Here is an 18,225-nt window from a genome sequence, read left to right as displayed (position 1 = left end):
TCGGGGCTGTACCGGTAGCTATGTGGTTAATCTCTCTCCATGTACTTCAATACAATGATCTCATGAGCTGCTTTACATGATTGAGATTCATATGAGTTTTGTATCACAATTCATCTATGTGCTACTCTAGTGATGTTATTAAAGTAGTTCTATTCCTCCTGCACGTGTGTAAAGGTGACTAGTGTGTGCACCGTGTGGTTCTTGTCGTAGGCTATGATCATGATCTCTTGTAGATTGTGGAGTTAATTATCATTATGATGGTATTGATGTGATCTATCTGGTTATGTTGATCTATCTTACACTATAAGGTTACTTAAATATGAACAAATTGTGGAGCTTGTTAACTCCGGCATTGAGGGTTCGTGTAATCCTACGCAATGCGTTCATCATCCAACAAGAGTGTAGAGTATGCATTTATCTATTCTGTTATGTGATCAATGTTGAGAGTGTCCACTAGTGAAAGTATAATCCCTAGGCCTTGTTCCTAAATACTGTTGAGTTACTACTGCTTGTTTCATCGTTTTATCACAAGCATTACTACTGCTGCAATACTACCACCATCAACTAGACGCCAGCAAGCTATTTTCTGGCACCGTTGCTACTGCTCATATATATTCATACCACCTGTATTTCACTATCTCTTCGCCGAACTAGTGCACCTATTAGGTGTGTTGGGGACACAAGAGACTTCTTGCTTTGTGGTTGCAGGGTTGCATGAGAGGGATATCTTTGACCTCTTCCTCCCTGAGTTCGATAAACCTTGGGTGATCCACTTAAGGGAAAACTTGCTGCTGTTCTACAAACCTCTGCTCTTGGAGGCCCAACACTGTCTACAGGAAAAGGAGGGGGAAGTAGACATCAGGTACATCGTGGTCAATAAAGACTTACAGCTATCCATGTGCTGTGCTGCAGCTTCAGGACTTCTGTGTGCTAACACCAAATGATTCAGAGTGGGATACTCATCTTCCTCGGCATGAGGTATATGAGAAAACTCTGAACATAGCAGTTCTACTGACTTGTGCTGCCTTATCTCAAGGATTGCCTTGAATAGGCCCATATGGTAGGCTGTGGTGATAGTTTTGGCTTCTCCGTATGGCATTATACGACTCATCAGCAGTTTTTCCGGTAGTTGGACCGATACTCTGCACTTGGCTAGGATTTCCCCATCATAGTAGGTATACTTGATAACAGGTATCCGTGGATCACAATGAAGTTCCTTCAGCATCCCACACAGGAGAGCTGTTATTGGTCCATCATAATCACCGAGCCAACCCTCAACCTTCCTCAAAGTCCTCTTAGGAAAAGTGTTCGCCATTATGGCTGTATACAAAAGCAGAATATTAGTAGTGATAATGCATCATAATAGCTATAATAAAGAATTATCGCACTAAAATATATGGTTTTGCTATTCTCAAGTGAATAATCACCATATTTCTAGAGAATCCTTTACTATTTCTACTAGACTCCTACAGGTTTCTTCCCTATACTAGGTTTTCCCAACCTAAGGTCGCAACATTTGCTCTGATACCAGCTTTGGTGACCCAGCATACCACTGCATGTTGTAGTATACAAGTCGTTGATATGATCTTTGCGAAGGGACTTCTTCACAATTTGCCATATCCCTCAGAGTGGTACAACAGAAACATTGCAGGTCATAACACTCCTTACTTTATTACAAACATTGTCTTAACAAGTTGGTATTCTCACAGGTCCTATGAGAACACCCTAAGATACTACTTAAGTACGATTACAACTCATAACAAATATAAAGAGAGCTCAACAACTTATTTAGGTAAGTTCTACGTTGCTCGGCTCTATGATGCTAGGGTATGTCACTACTCCTCCACCTCCATGTCATCTGGTCCGTAGACTATCCCATAGTCTACGCCTTCCACTCCGCCGGTAAGATCAGGTTCTTCGTAGACCAGCTCGTAACTTCCTTCTGGTGCTCCATCGTTGATGGCCTCCACTTCCGGATCACAGTCTAGCAAGGGTGTCGAAAGAAAGTGAGTACAGAGGTACTCAGCAAGTTCTAAAAGAGTAAAAAGGTGTTTGATGCACTAGCTACGACCATTGATCAGGAAATCGCATGTCAATGCATGTTTTTGAAATCATTTCTTCAAAAGGTTGCTTTTATTATGAAAACTATGCCCGTCAGTCTTCACAGGTTGACTAGAACTTCATGGAGTTCCTTTCCTGCCGCGTCATAGCTCCCTTCCCGAACAAGAAGTGACAAATGACAATTTGATACACTCTGCAGAGGTGCGTTACTTTTCCCACAAGAGATCTCACCCTTTTTGCCATCCGCAGGGACTTGCCCCCGTTCACACTTCCTTTGGTGTGAGGCCAGGTATAAAGATCCAAGCCCACACCGCCTTCTCCGCGACTGCAAACCCACCCTTTTGTCCACCCGCACACCTCCAGTAGACTTCCCCCGATAATACGGCTTTACTCATGGTGTACTTTGGACAATCCTTCATAGATCGTAGAGCCATCATCACTAATGGATGGGGATTTAAAAGGCTATCCCAACCTACGGCGATTGCTCTCCAACACCCCGCCGGCTCTACCAATCCGTTGGCGTGCGAAGGGAAAAGATACGATCGGCTTCCCGAGCCATTATAGATCTCATGGTCAACGCGATTTGTACGGCGCTAGAATCACTGGACGGCATTGGTAATTTAATCCTAGGGTGATATAACCCATTGCAATGGAACCTCCACCATATCAACACATACCATGGTTCCATTGCCAGCCACATAGTCATATTCATAGTTGTAAAGTAACATTTCATTTTGCGATGCAGGAATGATAAGTATATAGATTTGCATTAAAGTAGTAGAAAATACTCAAGTTGACATGAGCAAGGGTGAACTTGCCTGTGGACTGCGAGATAATGCAGTTCAATGCAGTTGATGGAACCTGGACCTCGGGTTCTCAGAAGAAGCATCATTGTCCCAGAAGGACAATGTTATAAAATCCAAATAATGCAATCATGGATGTATTATTTTATGTTGAATCCCTTTACCCCGTTGAGTTATTACAATTTAGGGTTGTATTTAAGATTTATGTCTTTGACAGTAATTTACAATTGATTTTAAAAGTATAAACCATTTTAATTCACACAAAGTACAATAATTCAAAGTAAAACTATTTACTTGGTGATTCCTTTAATCATTCCAAAAATAATTGAAAATTATAGAGTTACCTCTATAGTTTTTGGAAATAAAAGGAATATAGTATTTTTCTGAGAAAAATACCCTTTTTCAAAAGAAATGACTTGGAATATTAGAATTTCATTTTGAAATGTTTGAAAATAAGTATTTGAATTTATTTGAGATTTTTCCTTGAATTTTAAATACAAGGAAATAATAATTTTAAATTCCAAGTTATTATTTAAATTCTTAAAATTCATAATTTTGAATTTGTTTCATAAATTCCATTTTATATTTTATTCTTGTTAAGATTTATTTTTCATTTATTAATCCAATTTTTATTGGATTTTTAGAGTTGTTTTTGATTTATTAAAATTTGATAAAGTTTTGGTCTTTTATTAAATGTAAAAAGACCAAAATACCCCCTGGACCCATATTGGGCCCAGCCCAATAACCTAAACCCAGGGACGGCCCAATAAGGCTGATCCCTTTTTGGGTTCGGTGGCGCCGAAGCGGCCCACCTAACTCTCTCTCACTCGGCCCTCTCACTCACTCGCCTAACCCTAATCTCTGGCGACACCCGTGGCGATGGCGTCGCCGCCATGGCCGCCGCCTCGCTCCGGCCATCGCCGTGCTCCTCCACCGTAGCCACCTACCGATCCTGAACCACCGTGTGCAGATCTATCGATCTGTCCGCGCAGTTTTTCCCTTCTCGTCCTCTCCTGGCGAATCGCCTCCGATCTGGATCTCGTGGAGAATCGCCTCGACGAACTCCGGCGAGATCTCGTCCTCGCCGACGATGGGTACGCGCCTGGGGTTGACCTGGCGCGGGTGCTGCTTGCAGTACTCGTGCCGTCGCCTCAGGTGCTTGCTACGGTGGTGCTGGTTCGTGTCTGGGTTCGCCGGCGTAACGTCGGCGCCTTCCCTGGACTTGCAGCTGTTAGGGCCGCGCGAGCACTGCCTCGCCATGCCCTAGCCTCTGCTTCCAGGCGCAAGTAAGTGTTGCCTCACCACCTTCTCTTCTGTGCGCCTCCCCTCGTTACTGTTCTTCTTCCTCCTCATGCTCTGCTGCTCTCTGGTGATCCTGTGATCACACAGAGCCATGCTATTCCGATGCAATTTGCCTGTGCTTCTGTTAATTGCAAGTTCATGGCCCAATTACCATTTACTGGTACTGGCACATGCTGCTTTGCTTGCTGTTCATGCTGTGCTTGCTTCTCTGCTGCTCCTAGCATGCTCTCACTTGCCATGCTCTGTTGTACTTGCTCAAAAGCTAACTATGCCATGCTATGCTTGGTTATGACTTGCTTATGCTTACTGGTATATCATGCTTGCTTGTCTAGGTGTACTTGTGTTGCATCTGTGACACTTGTGTGTGTGCCAGTGGTGCCTGTGATATGCTTCAGTGCTACCTCTGCAAGCCAATGATCCATTGGATCATTCCTTGCTTGTTGGCTAACTTCCCTGTGTAGCTTGGCTTGCTATAATTGACCCATTTGATCAATTGATTGTCAGTGATAGCTTACTGGCTAATACTGTGGCTAAATGATTCAATTATCTTTGTGATGCTGATGCTCAAGCATCACTCTGATGTTGCTTACTTGTGCTGTTTCTCATCTTAGCTACCTAGACTTGCTCTAGTGGCTATAGATTAACTGTGTTGCTCAACAGTGTGCTACTGTCAGTGCTTAGCATGGATCTGTGATAAATTCATGCTTGTATTAATTAGATTATGATGAACTGCTTATGCAGTGATGATTAAGTTACTTGCTTGCAAATGATTTGACTGTTCTTGATTATCTGGCAAGCAAATAGAATCTGAATCCATTTCTGGATAGTGATGTGATCTATTTGGCTTTCTCTTAATTGGTGCTAAGTGTGATGTGACCTCAGTAGCCTTGCTACTGACTGGTTGCTCACATGGTTGGTTGGATCTTGTTGGCTACTCATCTATGCTTGCATATTTGGGGATCATAATAAATATGAATGCCAATATGCTTGCCTGTGAAGAAATCTAGGGTTTCTGATGGTTGTATGCTTAGGATTTACTGTGTAGTCTTAGCTGCTAATCTCTGCGATCTACTGGTGCTATCTATGCATCAAATCTGGCTAGTGTGTGCATCTGTGCATATGTGCTAGTTTCTGTGTATAAGATCTGTACCTAGATGCTTTCTATTTTAGTGGCTTTTGACTGGCAGTAATCCTTGGTGAAAACCAAGTGATGATCTACCCATATGAGCATCTGCTCATCCCATGCTTATTTCATGCATATGATGGATCAGATCCCTTGGATCTTTTCCAGGAACTAGGTATACCTTGTTCCAGCTCCTAGAAAGAAATGTTTTGTTGATGCAGACTTGGGTTTGTGTCACAGCCCTTCACCTCCAGGTCTTGGATGATCTTCTCAGGTCACCATGATTTCTGGTGGTTGAGTGGGTGTGTGTGTTGGTTCTGTTCTTGCTCAAGAACTGGATGAACTGAGCTTGTTCTTGCTTCACCCTTACCTGGTGAATCCTTATCTGGTCGACTGGTCACTGTTTCTAGGGTTTGTGCCCCTTTTATATGAACCCTGCTTCTATCCTTGCATTGACACACAAGCCTGGCTTGCTTTGGTGACTAATCTGATGCATGGCCTTGTCGTTGCTGCCAAAGACACTTGAGCTGTGTGCTCTCATATGCTGAAACTTGAGCCCCTGGTGGTGCTCAGGTTTGGTCTGCTGCTGCCCTTATCTTGTGCTGTCCATGGTTTTGGACAAGCACAAGTGTGCATGACACTTGGTTCTGTCCAAACTGAATTCTTTGGCTAACACTAATATTCTGGCTAGTGTTGGTTCTTTGTTTTGCAGGTTTTGAAGATGATTATGACCATGAAGAGATACTTCAAGTCATTTAGTCTAGGTTTTAGTTTAGGAACAATATTGTAATCTTCTTTTTCATTTCTGTTTATTATTCATTAATTCTTGTATCAAGAATATTGTAAAGACAATGTAATCTGTGTTGTGATATCAATAAAGCCCAAGTTTTTGTTTATGAGCTTTTGATTTATGTAATATTTATATTCTGGAATAAACATTGTATTTATGATTCACTTTGAAATTCAAAGTTGTTTGAATTCATAAGTTGTGTTTAAATTATGAATTCCATTTTATATTGTTCAATGCTTATTGTTAAATGTATTAACACTTGTCAAATGAAATCAATTCCCCAAGTCAACAAGATACAAAAGAGATCATGTCGAAATTTCCCTAACTCAAGTTGCCTAACCCTAAGTGCAAAATGAGAGAGAACCTCGATCCCTCTTAGGTTTAGTTGCAATAAGGCGCGAAAATTTCCCCCGTTTTGCGATGAAATGCACATCCCATTTCTAAATCTACCCTTCGTTGTTCCTATGTTCTGGGTTATTACACGATCCTGCTCTCCCGCGGCGACAACCGAGCCGAACGGCGAGTACTGCGGCGCTGCGGCGGGACGGCAGCGGCTGGGGTTGGGGTGGTGGCGTCGCACTAGGGCAGCAAAGAAAGGGAAAAGAAGCAAATCGAAGCGGTCGATTTCACTGTCCCTAACTTGCGGGACCGGGTAGGAAAAGGAGGACGCTCGGCGCGACCGCGGAGACGCAAACATGGCGCATATTTGGGCCAGGTTTGCGTCGCCGCGGACAACCCGGTCACTTTGCGTCGCCCCGCTGGAGGAGGGCCCAGACGCATTTTCGGTCATGGCAGACGAAAACGGTGTACTTCTATGTTTCCAATGCCGTTTGCGTCGCACCGCTAGAGATGCCCTTATCCTCAAACTTTGTCCATAAAAGAGTGTACTTCTATGTTTCCAATGCACTTTAAAGTACAGCAAAAAATTGCTTCTCTCTCATCGCATGGAAATCAAACCCAATAATATTGAGCATATGTTATCTTTATTTTCTATATGCAATTAGCTCATTGGAGGTGCAAGAATTAAAGAGGAGAGAGATGTTGATTTGCATCTTCCCAATGCAATTGCCTCTCCACTTGAATCTCTCTTGAAAAACCCGCACGTCCACTTATTTACGGACGGAGGGCGTATGCATGTAGGGCTTTTTAGTGGACAAAAAAAATCTAACCTCAGATATGTGCAATGCAGCACTATATAATATCCTTTGTCCCACTACGTATCCGGCACAAAAACTCAGGTAAAATTTAAAATATTGGATCCTCGTACAAATATAAAATCTGCGGTTGAATTCTTGAACTATGATTTATGCAAATCAGGCATGTTATGACGCGATAAGAGCCCGCAGAAGCTTTCAAGCTTTTCACAACAAAGCAATAATCCAATGCTCTCAACTAAATTAAATGCACACAATCTACAAACAAGTCGCCAGAAGAATACTTCACACCTAAGCACAGTATTATTTTTATTTCTAGCCTCCCACCATTGCCATAGGAAGGCTATCTCCCTTATTTTATCAATGAGGGCTAGAAGATGGTTGACTAGCCTGTTGTCGTGTGTGCTACGTGTGCATGTACCGCACCACCTCTCTCTGAATTAGCAACATGTTCAGGTTCTAGTACAAGACTCATAGTTTGTTCTAGACAAAAAAAAAATAGACTAATGATTCACCTAAACAGGTGAGACACATAAATGAATCACCCTAGAACGAAAATATTTTCTTTCAAATCTATTCCCTGGCATTTCTCTTACAGATGGATCTAACAAGCTCAAGGCTGCCTGAGAAGCTTGGACCCAAAGCAGCAGAGTGGAGCTCAAACTGAATATGGTATTTTTCAACGAAACTGGCCCCTCCGATGGACTTCATCCAAGTACGACCCCTCCTAGAAACTAATCACATATCTGGCCCCTGGGTCGGCGCCGTATATATTGGCGCTAAATATGTGCAGTTCGGCTCCATGGAGGTTGGCGCCGAACTTCCTGCCAACACAACTGATGTTCCCCCGTATGCTCATGTGGCGCGATCGGCGCCAAGTTCTATGGAGCCGAGCTAGCAAACTTCAGCACCATGCAGTTTTTAGCGGAGCATGCATAATTCGAATAGTTGATGGGTAACCATTTTATTCTTGATGCACAATCACACTCTGTTCGGTTGCAGGGGATCCCTGCACAGCCTAACCATTCGGTGAATCCCTCCTAATGAGAGATTCTGTCTCCACATATTGAATCTCACATATTTACTTCATCTATGGGCTGAAGCACAATCAACAAGAAAGTTTTAAATTCACAACCATCAAGGACAACAGTTCATAATTTAGAAAAAGAAGATCCAAATCAAACACCACAAGATGAACTTTTGATTATGCAGCAAGCAAGATAGGATAATATAAATATAATGTATCTTAAGAAAAAGAAAGAAACTTATGACAATTTTCATTGCCCAAAATTAAGATCAGATTGAATAAATGATCTAATTACCTGCTAGAATGTTCAGAAGTAAGGTTGTAACTAGAAAGCAATGGCGCGGCGGCACGCCGCGCCCGTGGTGTTTGTTGTTTGCTTTGAAAATCCCAAGGAAATGGCAGTGTGGATGCATTCAAATAGTCCAACTGAGAAAAATGGTTTGTTCTATCCAGTCACCAAGCTATGAACGCAAATAAAGATAGCATGCCATAATAACTCATCAGATACAGAACCCTATGCATATTCAGCAACTAAAGCCCAAAGAAGATGGTCATATTAGGTGGACTGGCGATGGTCAGAGTAGGTGGTTGGCGCAGACAGGCTCGAGCGACTCCTTGGTGGCGCGCGCTCGTGCATCTCTTCCTCTTCTTTAGTCCATGACCTGAGCTCATCACAAGGGCTGTGGCTTGTCATCATGGGGTGCCTCAAGGGCAGCATCATCCTCTACGCGAGGCACGCGATCTGGATCCTTTTTGCGTGGAAGGCAAATGTCGTGGCTTCCGGAAGATCCAATAACCGTGACGCGCTTACACTTCCTAAATTGCACTTTGAATGTTTCCTATTTGCAAAAATCTCGAGCACCCTGAAATAAAAAAAAATGTATTACCACTTCCTCCAAAGTGTACAACCAATACAGTTAAGAATGCCAATGTTTTTTTTCTTTGAGAGGATTAAAGAATGCCAATTTTACTACTATCCTCCAAAGTGCACACATGCTTAATTATTTCCGTCGACAAAAAGTGCTACTTCATACACCTACACATGACTGGAGGTAACTGACTGGATTTTTCACCAGGCTGTCTTACATAAAAGATCTAAGCTTTGTATCAGAATAACTGGGAACAAAAGTTCAGATCAAAAGTCACATTTCATACAAAATTTATGGGAGTACTTATAATATGGTTCTAGCTAGATTTCAGTTTGTGTCTTGCACTGGAGGAAGGACCTGAAGGTACATTATTATTTTTTTCTAATTCAGAGTATATATCAACAACATATTGTTTTTGTAACATCAAACATATTGCACAGTACCTGAGTGTACTACTATATAAATTATACCTGTGATTTTTCGCAACTAAGTACTGAAGCTATAGCAACATAAGATATTCGGTCACTGGTATGTAGCAAACTCATATTACTAAAAACATCTAGCAGGAAAATATTGAAGATTCATTGCAAAGGCAACCATACTAATTAGGAAATGAGTTTGGAGTCACAACACGTATTGGAATGGATGCTTACATTAACACATCTAATGAAACATTACAACTTCTAAAAAGTAAAGCTTGCATCCTTTCCCAAAATTAACACGGACTCTGCAAAGACAAAACAGATTTTGGTTGGCAATTTAAGAAATAACAACACAATAATAGAATAGAGGAAAAGCTGGCCTTTAAGACCCACATTCGATCTTAAAGAGTGATTTATGTGGAGCTCATCCGTATACCTCGTATGTATCACCAGTCTAGTACTATTTGCCGGGTTCAACTTTGTAAACCTGAATGGTGAAAAATCCTTGCATCAGGTCCACAATTCAATTATCTGTATCCATTCTTATATCATTTTATTAAATAAATTTGATTACAGAAGCTCACAATGACAATGTAACATATTATGAAACGTTTTAAAGCAGACCTACTACTAACATCTTCAATGTTCCTGATACTGATCTCTTTCGGTGGATGTTATACCATGCAACTATACTGGCATCGAGATATATGATATATGTATTGCCAAATAGGAAAAATGTATACAATAATAACTTGGAACAGGGATATCTTGAATTTCAATATGAAACCATCATTTTCCTAAAAACGAATATAAACTACAATAGAGAGTTAACAATTTTGAATTGAGCTAGTAAGAAAATGCATCAAACAAAATCACATTAGCACCCAAAGTTGACCTTACCAAAGGAACACACATATACTGCATGTAGTCAAAGAACACCATTTTTAGCCTCCCGCGGATACTCTTTCTTACAATAAAGAAACCCAAAATCGTCCATTCCATCATGCCGCAATTTCCTTGAACCTTTAGAAGGAACAACCAAATGATTGATAGATCATATTTGGATTCTGGATCAACTTTGAATCTACGATCAAATACAACAGGTACTTCTATTGAACTATTTTAAAAAAAGATAATACCAACGCCAACTGGAGTTTTTATCTTTAGAAGTCATGCACTAAAGGAAGTGAGAAAAACAGCAAGGTGCCATAAGTTTACTCAAACCAAAAGGAGAACAGTTCGCAGACAAACCTACTGCATAGATAAACGGCGCTCATAGGTATACAGATTTTTTTTCCGTATATACGCACCATTTCAGAATTTTAAGTAATATACTTGATCTCCTTGTACATGAAATTTTTGCCTAAGGAAAACATCAAGCTTGCAAATACAAATCACTCTAATTTGCTCATGGCAACAATGAGACAAAAATATCCAGTTTAATGTGCATGTACATTGTATTACCGATGACGCCATCTTCCTTCTCCTCAATCCGAAGTGGGGCAGCACTCTGAGATGAAAACATCGGCATCTATCTTGGTCAAATAATTGTCCATGGGTAAAAGTTATTCGAGTCTGCAGGGAAAAACTAACATATTTATAGTACTGACCAGACCAATTTGAAGCTGCAAAGAGAATCTAACATATCTTATAACATGCAATCAATCATGTAGTGTGTACCTTCTCTCTTGCCCATTGTTAACAGAGATCTTCAGGATAATCCTTTTATCCTCTTGTCTCAAAGCCCTGGCTCACGTACGTCACTCGTTGATGATAGCTGACTGAACTCGACGGCAGCTTACTCGGGCCTAACTCCTGGAGTGGAAGAAGACCATAACATCATTTCCCAAGTTTGAAACCAGCAAACAAACTTTTCCTTACTGGAAAAGGACTGAGTGGTTCCCAGACTGCAGCACAACATGCCATCAAGTAGAACTCGAGCCAAGTAACATCCTTTCGCTTCCCAACAGCTCCAAACAAGCAGTACCTTAACACCACATGGAAAAATTGTATAATGCAAGGAAAAAGTGCAGAGAGCTGACAATTACAACTAAAAGAGGCGACGACCAGCTGGCATTTCTCAAGCCCATCAACTCAGAGCTTGCTGCCATGAATGTTCTGTAACCATAGATGAAAAGGAACTTGTCCTCTCAATTCTCTGAATTCTTACAGGTTATCAGCACATAATCTCTACCAATAGGGTTCTTCAACACAGAGAAAAAACACAGATAAGAAGAAGAAAAATAGGTAAGAATCATGGCAAGAATGAACTTGCCTAGCATCACCTCTGCTTTACCATTCCAACGCAGAAACATGCGTTCGACGCAGATCGAGTCGCCACAACCCTATGCAGCCTCGACGCTTTAGCGGCTCTCCTTCAACAGCGGCAATGGCTGCCGCGTCGCTCCACGGCGCCCTTGCGCGGGATCGACAGCAGCCCTGCATGTCTGGCTCTCTCCACCGCGACGCGACGCTCCCGACGCCTGCTGCGCGGCCACCGGTGCTGCTTCTCTCGGCGGCGGCCAATATGCCGAATCGTACCCTCAGTGGCGGCGAGGATTTTGACATGGACGGAGGCTATGGGAGGAGGCGGCGTGGACTTGGAGCCAGCGCGGAGAAGCCAACAAGAAGGAGAAAATCAGATTTTTTTATAGAACAGATAGCATCGTGGAGCAAAGAGGATTCTGGTTTCTAGAGAGATAAGCGGTCGTGGATGTGTGGTGGGGTCCAGCTAGTATATCTCTAGAAGGTAGGAGAGAAATATTTGGTATCCACATCAATAAGTTGTTTAATGACAGTTCTCTTTCCTCAATTACCGGCAGCCACAGACAAAGAAGGCATAGGCAACCGGTAACCGGAAGGATTACAACAACAACCAAGCCTTTCAGTCCCAAACAAGTTGGGGTAGGCTAGAGTTGAAACCCATAAGATCTCGAAACCAAGTCATGGTTCCGGAACGTGGATAGCTAACTTCCACGCACCCCTATCCATGGCTAAATCTTTGTCGATATTCCAAACCTTCAGGTCTCTCTTAACGGACTCCTCCCATGTCAAGTTTGGTCTACCACGACCCCTCTTAACATTCTCATCACGCTTTATCCGTCCGCTATGCACCGGCGCTTAGGAGGCCTCCGTTGGATATGTCCAAACCATACGAGACGATGTTGGACCAGCTTCTCTTCAATCGGTGCTACCCCAACTCTCTCCCGTATATCGTCGTTCCGTACCCGATCCTTTCTTGTGTGGCCACATATCCATCTCAACATGCGCATCTCTGCTACACTTAACTGTTGGATATGTCGTCTCTTCGTTGGCCAACACTCAGAGCCATACAACATCGCAGGTCGGATAGCTGTCCTATAAAACCTGCCTTTTAGCTTTTGTGGCACTCTCTTGTCACAGAGTACGCCCGAAGCTTGGCGCCACTTCATCCAACCAGCCTTGATTCGGTGGCCCACATCTTCATCGATATCGCCATCCTTCTGCAACATGGACCCCAAATATCGAAAAGTGTCTCTCTCCGGTACCACCTGCCCATCAAGGCTAACCTCTCCCTCCTCGTGCCTAGTAGAACTGAAACTGCACCTCATGTATTCAGTTTTAGTTCTACTAAGCCTAAAACCTTTCGATTCGAGAGTTCGCCTCCACAACTCTAACTTTCTATTAACCCCCGTTCGGCTATCATCGACTAGCACCACATCATCCGCAAAGAGCATACACCATGGGATGTCTCCTTGTATATCCCTTGTGACCTCATCCATCACCAAATCAAAAAGATAAGGGCTCAAAGCTGACCCTTGGTGTAGCCCTATTCTACTTGGAAAGTCATCAGTGTCGCCATCGCTTGTTCGAACACTTGTCACAATATTATCATACATATCCTTGATGAGGGTAATGTACTTTATTGGGACTTTGTGTTTCTCCAAGGCCCACCACATGACATTCCGAGGTATCTTATCATAGGCCTTCTCCAAATCAATGAACACCATATGAAGGTCCTTCTTTTGCTCCCTGTATCTCTCCATCAGCTGTCGTACCAAGAAGATGGCTTCCATGGTAGACCTCCCAGGCATGAAACCAAATTGGTTTTTGGTCACGCTTGTCAACCTTCTTAAGCGGTGCTCAATGACTCTCTCCCATAGCTTCATAGTATGGCTCATCAGCTTGATTCCACGGTAATTAGTACAACTTTGAACATCCCCCTTGTTCTTGAAGATTGGTACTAAAATACTCCGCCTCCATTCTTCGGGCATCTTGTTTGACCGAAAAATGAGGTTGAAAAGCTTAGTTAGCCATACTATCGCTACGTCCCCAAGGCCTCTCCACGCCTCGATGGGGATACCATCGGGACCCATCGCCTTGCCGCCTTTCATCCTCCTTAACGCCTCCTTAACCTCAGACTCCTGGATACGTCGAACAAAGCACAGGTAACCGGAAGGATTACCTGCCAAAAAAAATTGAGGTGAAAAAGGAAATTCTGATGGAAAGAGCCTACTTGGACAGATGTCATGAAATGCCTACAACTTATGTTGAGAAAATTATCGATCTACAGTGCTCAAATCAATTAGGTTGCACTAAACTGATTAGCTTTTATATAGTGTATGTATGATAAAAGAGTTCAGATGTATCTGTAGCTGGATGCGTGCATGATAACTAGAATTTTCAAAGCACCAAAAACCATGATTCAGCTGGCAATGGTACAAGGATCCGCTTGATATGGCTAAGCTCTGGACTCTCACAAATATGAACTTTTGGGTTTTGACAATCTGCATTATATACTGAAACTAGTTGACTCCTACAAAACCAGAAGCTCATTGCAATGCTTACCAAAATGCCAAAATAAAACGTGACCAAGAAGATAGTTTTAGAGCTAACTTCAGATGCATACTACCTCCATCATTTTTTTTCATTTCTGCTATCAAGAAATCAATTAAGTATTGCCAAACGAAACTGCAGCTTGCAGACAGTGACAGCAATTCAATCAAGGATCATGGAGAAAAGTACTGAGATAGTGTTATACCTCGGTGTACCTTCTTGTACTCCTCTTTAAGTAGATGACCGCTGCCCATATAAACCATATAAGCTGGAATGTGGTGGACTGGAGATGAACTGGTAACTAAGCCTACTGTGTTCGGCGCCACACAGCTCAGGCCGAGATGCGGTAGATCGACTCCAAATAGCACGGCGCCGATGAGAACAGGTTCAGCCCTGTGTATCCTGGTACCGCTTGCGCCCAGTCATCGTACCCAGGAACGGCAGCCAAGCAAGCACAGAAGTCCGGTGCCAGCCTCCATGGAGCTGAACTGCACAAGTTCGGCTCCGATTTCTCAGGCACCAACCTTGAGGGCCATATCTGAGATTAGTTTTCCGGAGGGCGAGGGGCCAGATCTGAGATTAGTTTTCCAGAAGGGCCAGATTAGTCAATAAATACCTGAATATGCACAGCAAAAGATATGTATCAACCGAAGAGAAGAAGCTCATCTGTGGTTTAATCATACAGAAGTAGTGATGGTTACGCCAATCTTTGGATCAGTATATGAGACATTAGCTCTTTACAGCATCCAAAAAACTGATATACAAACCATTTCAACAAAATCCTGTATCATCACAACAAACACACAACACACACAAATTAACACACATTCCAAGAAGCTCTTGACAGCTTCCACCTGTACACTTATCACCAATTCATAATCAGGTTTCTCTTTCTGTACTAGGCACGCAGACCTCAGAGTCATGTACTTATCCTCAATATACGGTCTCTTGCAGTTATCAACTGTGCATCAAAACTAGTGATCTTGCTCATAAGAGAGCCATCGCTATCCTCGTTAGGACGGAAGAAGGCATCTAACTCCGCTGCTATTTCATTATTACTGCCACTGTCATCCCTCAGAGCTTGACTGAGTGACTGCAGTGCGGTGACAAGCAGAAAGGAAGCTTTTTCCGTTCTCACAGGACCATCGTCTGTAACAATGTCTCCAGTGAATTCAGTTTCTGATTCCTTCTGTGACAAACAAGGATTTCAGTGCATGTAACAATTGAAGTGTTTGTATACACAAATTGTGCAAGCCTATATATTACAATGATACAGCACCAATTTAGTATGATTGAACCTCAAATTTGTGTAATGAAGCACTATATAATATCCTTGTGCTACTATGTATCCGGCACAAAAACTCAATGTAAAATTTAAAATATTGTATCCAGCACTATATAATACCCAACTATGGTTAAAATATTGTATCCAGCACTATATAATACCCAACTATGGTTAAAATATTGTATCCAGCACTATATAATACCCAACTATGGTTTGTGAAATCAGGCATGTTACAACGTGATAAGAGCCAATAGAAAGCATTTAAGCTTTTCACAACAAAGCAACAATTAAATGCTCCCAAGTAAATTAAATGCACACAATCTACAAACAAGTCTGCACACATAAGCACGGGCTCACCTTGCTTTGCACCAAAGAGGGAGGCCATGCCATGACATAGGGATGGACATCCAGGTTATACCGATATGCATCATTAAAGAGCTCGCTCATCTCCGACGTTTCCAGGCACAAGGATAGATACAACTCACAAGGCTGTGTGTCCTTGCAGTAGAAAACAGAGAGGTACACAAAGCCATCGATGACCGCCACAACCTTCACCCTGACATGGCAGCCCTCTTCCTCCATTGAGCACCCAGTGAGACTCTTAACAATCGGGTGCAACGGGAACTCCTTGTACAGCATCCACCTCCCGACGACATGATCATCGCCGGCTGCCAGGAAATGATGAGCAACAAGCGCGCCATCCTTTACAACTACGAAGCAGAGACTCCCATCCTTGGTCTCACCGAGCTTGTATGTCAGATTATCCCATTTCGTCCTCAAGGGAGTTGGCACGTCGATTAGAGAGAAGTGAAAGGTGGTGGTGTGAAGCACCACGATTTTGCCACACATCCAGTTTGGCCACCAGATGAGTCCGCGCAACACCCTGCCCGTCCCGGCCCCTCCGCGCAGCGGCAGCGGATTCTTCGGGAAGAATCGCCACTCCATGGTGTCTGATGAGAGGACTGCGGCGCGCTCCCACCGCCCGCGCTCGTGGATGACGCAGACCACGCGGGACGGCGCCCGGCCATCTTCGGAGGGGAGGGTGTAGAACTGGAGGTCGGTGTGATGGAGGTACAGATCCAGGGCCTGCGTGAGAGGGCTGTACGCGGCGCTCCGGCTCACCTTGTGGAGGATGAGGTAGCCGTCGCAGCTGGGGGCCTGGGACTTGATCTCCCACCCGGCAGCGCTGGCGTCGCCGTGGCGTGGGAGGCGGGTGTCGAAGAAGTCGGCGGCGGCGAGGTCCGGGTCGCGGTGGCGCCAGGGGCAGGGGACGGCCGGGGCCAGTTGGAAGGTGGGCTCGAGGAAGAGCGCGAGGAGAGGCGGCGCGTGGAGCGCGCGGAAAGCGCGGCGGAAGGCGCGGGACGAGCGGACGGCGCGGCGGAAGGCGCGGCAGACGAGGGCCGCGCGGACAAGGCGCGGGAGGCGGAGGAAGATCTCGAGGAGGAGGTCGTCGCGGAGACAGGTTATGGTGGTGGGAGTGGGCGGCGGCGACGGCGGTGGCAGCTGGGAAGCCATGGCGGCTGAGCGGTGAGCCGGTAACGAATTTCAAGCGGCGGCCGAGCTGTGGCCGGCTAGCACAAGCCCAGGAAGGAACGACAACGAACGGACCTGTTTTCGAAGGCCCCAATGGGGCGATTTACACAAAAATAACTTTTTTATTGAACTATAGCACAGATCTTCGGTCAAACTATTTCACCCATCTAACCTTTTGTATGACGTCCCCCACGTCGACGCCACACCTCACTGTGTCGTCCGTGCACCGCCACTTTCCCATTCGACATGCCATCCTCAACGCTGAGGTGTGCGTCAATCTGATGTGGCAGCGTGTGTGGTGCGGCTCCCATCAGCTGAGAAGCCATGGCTGCTGAGCGGTGACGAATTTGAAGCGGCGGCCGGGCTGTGGCCTGTGGGCGGCTGACTAGCACAAGCCCAGGAAGCAACGAACGGACCTGCTTTCGAGTTTCGACCCGACGGCCCCAATGGTTGGGTGGTTGACAACGTGTTGGTTGTGGCTCCCTGTCCGGAGGTGGTTCCCCGGTCGCTGCTGCCTTCCACGTCGTGCCTCTGTGGATTTATTTTTTTCTTTTACATGTGCACCTCTATGGATTTGACACTTATGGAGAATCAACATGTACTACCTTTTTTTTTACTTCAATGGTTATTAGAGCAGTAGCACCCCTAAGTCACCAAAATTTAAACCCTATATTTAATATTTTGATGTCTCATAAAAGCGGAATATCTTTTCCGTGGGAGACGACATTTCCGTCGATAGCGAGACGCATATGTGTGAGCGTCTAAGATTATACTGCGTTTCATAAAAAAAAATGACGCTCATGCTCGTGTGGCCATTAAAGAACTATCTAGGGTGGATATCACATCCGATTGAAAACAATTTTATGCAATATTTTTTAGAATGCAATATCTTCCTACAATACTCTCTTTGTAAATATGTAAAACAGCAAAATCTTTTGCAACATCCTGAGCATGTCCAAGCAGCAAGAAAAAGGTAGTGCATTTAACAAATTATCATTTATTCAGATCAAAATCTAAGAATCGTGTCGAAGCCTGCAACAA

At 43.9% G+C, this 18,225-nt stretch overlaps 1 protein-coding gene across 6 annotated transcripts; it reads right to left on the bottom strand.

The window, feature by feature from the left end:
- Positions 1–8,586: 8,586 nt before the first annotated feature.
- LOC127293402 (uncharacterized) lies at positions 8,587–17,256 on the bottom strand. Of its 6 annotated transcripts, none has more exons than XM_071818707.1 (9): positions 16,009–17,256; positions 14,983–15,555; positions 14,572–14,890; positions 11,232–11,538; positions 11,006–11,126; positions 10,452–10,574; positions 9,988–10,038; positions 9,783–9,856; positions 8,587–9,123 (listed from the first exon to the last, which is right to left on the bottom strand). In XM_071818707.1, the coding sequence occupies exons 1-2, from the start codon at positions 17,164–17,166 to the stop codon at positions 15,286–15,288; spliced, it is 1,428 nt and encodes a 475-aa protein (XP_071674808.1). In that variant the 5' UTR covers positions 17,167–17,256; the 3' UTR covers positions 8,587–9,123; positions 9,783–9,856; positions 9,988–10,038; positions 10,452–10,574; positions 11,006–11,126; positions 11,232–11,538; positions 14,572–14,890; positions 14,983–15,285. The 6 variants fall into 6 exon arrangements, with proteins under 6 accessions (XP_071674808.1, XP_071674809.1, XP_051178979.1 ...); XM_071818708.1 differs by having other exon boundaries at positions 11,016–11,126; XM_051323019.1 differs by having other exon boundaries at positions 11,232–11,366.
- Between the last annotated feature and the right edge of the window lie 969 nt (positions 17,257–18,225).

This window comes from Lolium perenne, chromosome 4, assembly GCF_019359855.2.
Source record: "Lolium perenne isolate Kyuss_39 chromosome 4, Kyuss_2.0, whole genome shotgun sequence".
NCBI classification, from domain to species: Eukaryota; Viridiplantae; Streptophyta; class Magnoliopsida; order Poales; family Poaceae; genus Lolium; species Lolium perenne.
This window is presented reverse-complemented; position numbering and strand designations above follow the sequence as displayed.